The sequence below is a fragment of the Coffea eugenioides genome, chromosome 6 (assembly GCF_003713205.1).
Source record: "Coffea eugenioides isolate CCC68of chromosome 6, Ceug_1.0, whole genome shotgun sequence".
In the NCBI taxonomy this organism is placed as follows: domain Eukaryota; kingdom Viridiplantae; phylum Streptophyta; class Magnoliopsida; order Gentianales; family Rubiaceae; genus Coffea; species Coffea eugenioides.
In genome coordinates this window covers 17,949,768-17,957,960 of record NC_040040.1, presented here as the reverse complement: position 1 = coordinate 17,957,960, position 8,193 = coordinate 17,949,768, and the positions used below count along the sequence as shown (strand labels likewise).

General features: G+C 32.3%; 1 protein-coding gene across 1 annotated transcript; it reads right to left on the bottom strand.

Moving 5' to 3' along the window:
- Positions 1–4,479: 4,479 nt before the first annotated feature.
- Positions 4,480–7,069, bottom strand: LOC113773734. The gene is made up of 4 exons (XM_027318354.1): positions 5,254–7,069; positions 4,946–5,150; positions 4,668–4,840; positions 4,480–4,565 (listed from the first exon to the last, which is right to left on the bottom strand). The coding sequence occupies exons 1-4, from the start codon at positions 7,067–7,069 to the stop codon at positions 4,480–4,482; spliced, it is 2,280 nt and encodes a 759-aa protein (XP_027174155.1).
- Positions 7,070–8,193: the final 1,124 nt, after the last annotated feature.

Here is an 8,193-nt window from a genome sequence, read left to right as displayed (position 1 = left end):
ATCAATTTACAATTTAGTTTAAGTGTACATAAACAATTATAAGATAGTTTGCTAACATACTAACCCAACATTTTTTTGTGCTATCAATTTACAATTTAGTTTAAGTATATGTAAAACAATTATAAGCCAACATATAATTTATAATGCATAAAACCAAATATGCTTAATTCCAAAATAATTTCAACAAAATAAATTTCATAGAGTTTCAAAATAAATTCAAAATTCTCTAAATGATATTTTTAAAATTCATTCATTTTAGATGGAGTTAGCTACTTCTATTGTTAATTTTTTTTTCACACTACATTATAGATAACCTTATTTGTTTTAAAAAATTTTATAATTTTGAGTATTAATTTGAAGATCTTTGATCTCAAAGAATGAAAAGGAAATTAGATATGTAAAAAAAGTAAATAGATTTGGGGTCAAAAAAATTTTATTTTTCTTGGACAATGATTCAAACTTTTTTGTTTGAAAGCACATTGTCGATATTTGTACCTCACAACATGATAATAAAATATACTAAAACTTGATGACTGTATTGTTTCGGTTATATCAGAACCACGTGGATATATTGTATTATACATAAGATACTTGCTCTTTAGTGAGAAAGTTATATATATATATATATATATATATATATATAAATAATATCCAATAAGAATAAGAAAATATGCTTTTAGACAATTAGCAATATCAATCCAAATAGAGATTATTATTTTTTAATCCTTTATTGAGATTATTGGTTATACTAAAGAGAGTGCATTTTTCTATGTTTAAGTTTCACTATTGTTAAGGCACATTAGAGTTTCAGGTAAATATTTTCTATTTTATTGTTGAAAAATTATGGTACCAAGTTTGTATTTTCAACAATAATGGAATGACAAAAATATGATCGTAATCAATTTTTGGATGGAGTTAATTATCCTAACATTTGATCAGCCTTCATGAGAGCAAAATATGTATTTTAAAGGTTCATGGTAGTAAAGTGTGACTACTCCCAGAGTTTTGGGTAACAAAATGTGATTAGCCCTGAAAAAACTTTGACAATTCTGCCATCTATTTTCTAACTGAATAGAGGTTTTGTAACAAATTATCAAATTCATCGACAAACTTATCAAATACTCACAAAATTTTGCCATCAATTTTTTTAAGTGAATGGAGGTTTTACTATCACAATATCAAATTCACTTTCCTATAGGCATAAGTGGTCACCATCAACCAACTACCTAACTGCCAACGGGACCAAATCCCCATCAAAGCCAAAAATCTTTGCACCAAAACATTAATCTCCATTCACCAACCTTCACATATAGTTAACTTATATATATATATATATATATAATTCTCCAACTCTTCTCCACATCCTTCTCACCCCCAACAATTAGATACAAGATTCAAACCTTGAACTTGATAGTGGAGAAAAACTCTAAGAGCCATTAATATTTTAATATTTTATGCATTAATAGTGTATTCTTTCTTTCTTTTTTTTTTACACCAACTTTAAGATATTCTTTTTTACCTATACTAGTGTTAAAAAAATATCTATATTGTTAGTGTGAGAAAACTTAATCCTTAAAGAGAATCGTGAACACATTAGAGCCTATAAAACTCGCATTTCAATCTCTATGGCAAGCTGTGGTATGGAAAGTTTGTCTATGATTAAGGAACATTAGAAGATGAGATCACTTAAGGATGTTGGGTAGCATTTGCATAAATGTCAGATTGTCCGGGTTAAACGTGCGTGTAATATAATAGGGTTGGTCATGAGCTTGGCCAATAAGCAAATTTGTTTTTGATCATCAAATTTGGTGGAGCAACCCTCCTGCAAATGTATTGTCGGTATTTAGGGAAAAATGTTTGATTGCTGCAGAGTAAATTTTTGCAGCCATTGCTAATAACGACCAAAAAAACTCTCAATTTTTAGACAAGATTAATTGAATATATCTCCTTTATTTACCTAGAGAGTGGAACTTACCTTGTGGATCAAGATTGCATTTACTAAGACTTTTGAGTTGTGATAGGCCAAACTTCTTCAAAGCTACCATTGTTAAGTAGGCTTGGACTTCAAAATCTTTACTTAAAGAAGTCAGTTGACAATCTTTCCTACTTCCCATTAATTTTACCACCAAAAACACTGTATAGAGGTATGATAAGAACATCAAAATTCAATAGAAATCATGTTGTGGAAGGTTGGAAGCATATAATTAAGACTCCTGTACTATAAAATAGAATCAGGGGGACAATAAAAGGTCTCTTGCAAGACCCTTGATTGTCTCGTACAGATCTCAGAAGTGCTTGACAAAAGTTACACGGCAGATACTTCGTATGTTAATTCTGGTAGTTTTTTGGTCAAGTGCATTGTATCATGAAAAGCTAATTATAAATTTTACAAAGTTCATTGGGTATGTGTAATTTTTGTTTTTATCTATTTCCTCCAAAAAGGCTATATGCAGTCCATGTCACATTTTTTGTCAATTTTAGGTATACATCATTTCAAGAAAGTAATCACTTGTGAAAGAAAGCCAGATAGTAAATTTTAATTTGCTAAATTCAAGAAAAAAAAAAGGGAGAACATTGTGGGATTCAATAGAACCTCATTCGTGAAAGTTTTGAGCAATGTTTGGAGTACTTTACCCTAATCGACTGTATATAACTCATCTAAATTGGACACAGTGCTACATCCAACTACAATATCAAATTCATGCCTTGTCATTTCTGGACATTGTATCCAGATATTGGTGAAAGAAAAAAGACAATTGTTTTGCCCTTCGTTTTCATATCTCAATTTGAAGCCATAAACAGTGGCAGGCTTCTTCAGCTTCTTTATGGGATAACATGTTTTGCCTGATGATCATTAGGTAGGACATCGGATCAAGGAAATGACAGCTGAAGAAAAATGCAGCTACATAAACCTTTGCCTCCTTGTTTATCACCGACCGACACAAGTGTCTGTACTTTTATCAGCTATAAAGTTTTCTGGGCATGAATGAATCCCAACATTAATCCCCCCAAGTCCCAAAATACAGCTATACGCTTTATTGATGACATTGATTTCACAACCTCCTACAGCTACTGAATCAATCATTCTTCTCATATTCTGGTGTGTGTGTGTGTGTGTATATATCCAATAATACAAAAGTAGATAGTTTCCCTATCTTTCCCTTTCTAGAAGGAAAGTTACTATGTTTAGCTAGTATCTTTTGTGTATGATTGGTTTATGAGTTCGCACGTTGACGAGTTGCAACACAATACACAAATTCAATTCCAAAAAAAAAAAGAAAGGAAAAGACTTAAGGTCTGTTTGATAACATAAAAAAAGTGTTGAATCTGAATTTTTTCAGACATTCAGATATTTTGAGTGTTTGATAAATGAAAATCCATTTGCTGAACTTGTTAAGTAGTGCTGAACTTGTGTGTATTTTTTTCAGCACAAAAATCCTAACTGAATGCTTAATTCTGATAAGAATCAATAGAATTACTTCAATTACCTTATCTTATCTACCAAATCTACCATTGTTTGTTAATTATGATCAAAATTCTTACCTAATTAAACAATCTAATATTCTCTATCTAATGATTTTCTATTTCTTTTTTCTCCCTTTTGAATGATTTTCACATCTTCTCCATACTCCTCATATAATATATTTCATCTTTTATATTAATTTGATTTAAAAATAAATATTGTCATTTTTATACCTAACATTTTTAGCTAATTAAATCATAGGTTCTAATTCTTTTTTGGATGAAAAGATATAAGGGCAAATTTGTCAAATTTAACTTATTAAGCATTCAGTTATAAATGATTATCAAACAATATAAATAGGTTTAACATTAAAATTCAGATATTCATATATTTCTTTTCAGTGCTTAAAATTCAGCAAATTAATTGTTTCAATATTCAGATTTCAGAATTCAGACTTCAAAATTCAGATTCAGTTTTATCACAATGTTTTCAAACCCGGACCGTCAATCGAACCGGTGAGGTGAAAGGGTCGAGGTTCAACCGGTCGGACCGGTTCAACCGGGGTTCAATAAATAAATAAATAAATATATATATATATATATATATATAGACACACACACCTATGCATAGAATAAGATATAAATGCTGAACCACAATAAATATAAGAGCAATATCCAACAATTAACACACACAATTAACATAGTTATGAAACTTACATGTCCAATTGTCTAAATATTAAAATTAACAAAAAACAATACAAGTCTAGAAAACAATCAAAAGGTCCAAACGAGTCCAATTTCTGAAGCTTCTATAATCTTCTTCATAATTCTGGGACAACAAAGCTTCAAAAAAAGCCATCTTGACAAGTCATCATCATCATCCAAGACCATTATATGAATTACTGACAAGTGATAAAAGTATAAAATCATATTAGTTTCATCACACCAACTGATACAAATCTTAAAAATAAAAATAAAAGAGTACAAATAATTCTATACCAATTACCATTTGAACATTTAATGCCAATCATCATCTTCATCATTAAAAAAGTTTCGATGCTGAAATGTTTCTAAATCAACATCTTCTGCTTCCTCTTCATTATCTAAAAAATCAACATATTTAATTATATACATATTCAACAATTGAATATCATATCATACTAGCTTTATTTTTGCATCAAACTAATGATTTATGTCAAACTAACCTTCAAGTTGTTCAGAATTTGAACATTGACCATGAATTGGAAGTTCTTCAAGCTCTTCCTCTAACTCCTCATAATCAAGCTCCCCTTCTTGTTCTTCTTCAACCACCCAAAATTCTGTTTTATCAATTGACTCATAATCAACGGGATCATACGATCTCTTTTGCTGATTATGCCTACAACATATATATATACACACAACATATACACTTAGTTAGTACTAAAATATTTTCTTAAAAAGAATGAAATGTTATTTATAAAAATAAACCATTTACATATACCTATACTGCAAACGCAAATTGTAATGCACATATACAAGATCATTGAGCCTTTGATGCTCCAACCTATTCCTTTTCTTAGTATGAATACGTTCAAAAACACTCCAATTACGCTCACATCCTGAAGAAGAAGCTGTTTGACTCAAAACCCGAATTGCAAGTTTTTGTAAGTTGGGAGCATCACAACCAAAGAGCTTCCACCAATTCTCTGTCATATTCAAAATTTAAATATAAACAAAATATTTATAAATTAGATATATATATATATATATATATTAGACAGATTCAAATGCTAGAAAAATATAAATTACCTGGTCTATCTTTCTTGCTAGTAAGAATAACAAGTTTTCTGCCAAAACTTCCCTCCCGCTCTCGATACATTCCAATTTCTCTTGTTAAATTTTCCACACTACACCAATCCACCTTTGATTCTATGTAATCCAACAAACCATTTGTAATTTCTGGATGTGTAGAGAATGTGGCAGTGTCATATTGAAAAGCGGGATTTAAAAAATATGCCGTAGCATGCAAATTTTTCCTCAACATCCTATCCCATCGGTCATTGATGATATCAATGTAAGGCTTATATAGTCTTTCACTACTCCTGAACAACTTCTTGATTCCAGTAATTGCTCTAAACATACCTTCATACACATACCCCAAAGAAGGCCTTTCATCAGTGTCACAAACTCTCAACAACCGAATAATAGGACCCATTATTCTCACCGTAATCAAACAATTATTCCAAAATCTATCATCCAAAACAATTTGTTTGACCTCTTTTCCTTTGTTCATTTTCAAGAACTTTTTGTAATCTCCGCTAGTGACTAAAGCTTGTAAGCTGTCTTTGTGATCATGTAAGCTCTTTAGTGCAATAAAAGTGGTGGCAAATCGAGTCTCCCCCGGACGAATAATCTCCCTCCACCCATTAGTTTTTCTCAGCCAATTTAGAACATATTTATGATTATACACAAAAACAGTTACTGTAGCAGCAAGAGCCACTAGAGATTTAACAGTACCCATTTCACCAATATCCTTCAAAATCAAATTGATACAATGGGCAGCACATGGAGACCAGCAAATAGTTGGATATCTTTCATTTAATAAAGTTCCAGCAGCCTTATAATTGCTAGCATTATCAGTGACTAAATGCACCACATTTTTTGAACCAACCATTTCAACAATTTCAACAAACAGATTGCACAAATTTTCTGCATTTGTCACAATGTCCGATGCATCTATAGACTTGATAAAAGATATACCCTTAGAACAATAAACCAGAAAATTAATCAATGGTCTTTGTCTACTATCTTTCCATCCATCACCCATTATAGTGCATCCAGTTTCAGCCCAAGTATTTCGAAATGAATCAACAACTAACTGCACATCTTTCTTAGCATCTCGCAACAAAGTGACTCGCAAAGAATGATAAGATGGAGCTTTATAACCATGACCCATTGATGCAATTTGATCGATAGCTTTTTGAAAAAATGGAGAATTAACAGCATTAATGGGAATACATGCATCATAGAACCAAAGAGCAATGGCCATATCAGTATTTTGCCATTTATCCTTACTTTGCAAACAAGCTTTGATAGTAGGTTGAGCACTATCACGTCCACCCTTAAAGAAAGCATGAATACCTGTAGGGGCAGTGGTTTTTCTCTTTCCTTTACCTAATGATGTACCAGCCTCATTCATTGAAATTTCCCTTATTCGAGGAGGTGGAACCTCTTGCACTTCATCACCGACAAATTCGTGCACTGGTTGACCAAAAGGACTTTCAACCCCAAAATCTCCTCTTTTTTCTTTAGATTTTTTATCATTCTCTTGCAAACATGTTAATATTGCAAGCCTCACTGCTGGATCAACATTTGGACATGAAGTAACACTGCCCGTTACTCCTGCCAAGTGTTGCTTCATTCGGTGGATGCCACCCCCATGAAACACTTTAAAACAATAAGTGCATGTCATGGTTTTTCTTCCTTGTGCATTTCTGCCCTCAGAAACATATCCCCATGCTATATCTGTCTTTTGCCTATGACCTTGGGGCTGACTTGCAGATCCCTCACTATTGAATGGTCCCCCCGGTGAACATTGTGAGTTACTACCGCTACCAGCCTCCATCCTAAAATGAGATATTTAAAAATAACTAGTCTTAACAAATAATTAATATACACAAACTGAAACAAATTATTAAAGCTATTCGTATTTGGGAACTGAAACTGTCACCAAAAGATCTAAAGGGGTTAATGGAGACAATGAAACAACCGTTTAGCACGAGTGAAGTTAATTCCCTAAGCCTTGTGCATTTCTTGAGGGTGTTAAGTATCTTCACGATAACTGGGTTTTGCACAGAGATTTAAAGACATCAAATATACTTTTAAAAAATAGCACAGAGATTTAAAGACATCAAATATACTTTTAAAAAATAGCACAGAGATTTAAAGACATCAAATATACTTTTAAATAATAGAACAGAGATTTAAAGACATCAAATATACTTTTAAATAATAGCACATTGGGTGTTCCCAGATCCCAAGTATGCAAAATGTATATCAAATGAAGCTATTTAACTGGAAGTGGAATGAAAGTCTTTGCCCTTTAAACACTACATATATATGGTATATCACATGTTTGAGAAGCAAAACGTGAGATCAACACATTTAAGCAAATTGCTAAAACTTGAAGGATAATGTGTGTAATGTTCAATTGGTGCCCTTCCATCCTTTAGCTCACTGACAAGATCCAAATCACAATTAATCACAAACAAGTATATAAGAACTCTTGCCGGGGTTACAGTCAGCTAATAGATTGATCAGCAGATTCATGATACTGAATTCTTATAAATGAAAGCAATCAAAGTACAAGGGAATTTGCAGCAATTTAGGCAAGCGGAATTGATATTTCCAAAGGATTGACAATTCTATAAACTCAAACACGTGAACAGGAAAATAAGCAGCAGCTACAATCAACCCAGTCTGAGTAAACGGATAAACTGACCAGCAAAACACGACACTAAAGAGAATCAATCACAATCAGAGTATATCTACTCACATATGGAACAATATCTAGACAGAGAACATGTTGAAATTAGAAACGAAATGAGGTAGCAATTCAAATTATGAAGATTTGGGACCTGAATGCAGAAGGGTTGATGTCCACCGGCGCTGCACCACCTCAATCACCCTGCTCAGCTGCACCTTCAGCCCACAGTCGACAACGAGCACCGCCAACCAGTGGTCATCTAC

Excerpts from the sequence above, each read along its gene's own strand:
- LOC113773734 (XM_027318354.1), bottom strand. The coding sequence starts at position 7,069 with ATGGAGGCTGGTAGCGGTAGTAACTCACAATGTTCACCGGGGGGACCA. Across the intron at positions 5,151-5,253 it reads TAGCAAGAAAGATAGACCAG|AGAATTGGTGGAAGCTCTTT; the intron begins GTAATTTATATT and ends TGAATATGACAG. Across the intron at positions 4,841-4,945 it reads AATTTGCGTTTGCAGTATAG|GCATAATCAGCAAAAGAGAT; the intron begins GTATATGTAAAT and ends TATATGTTGTAG.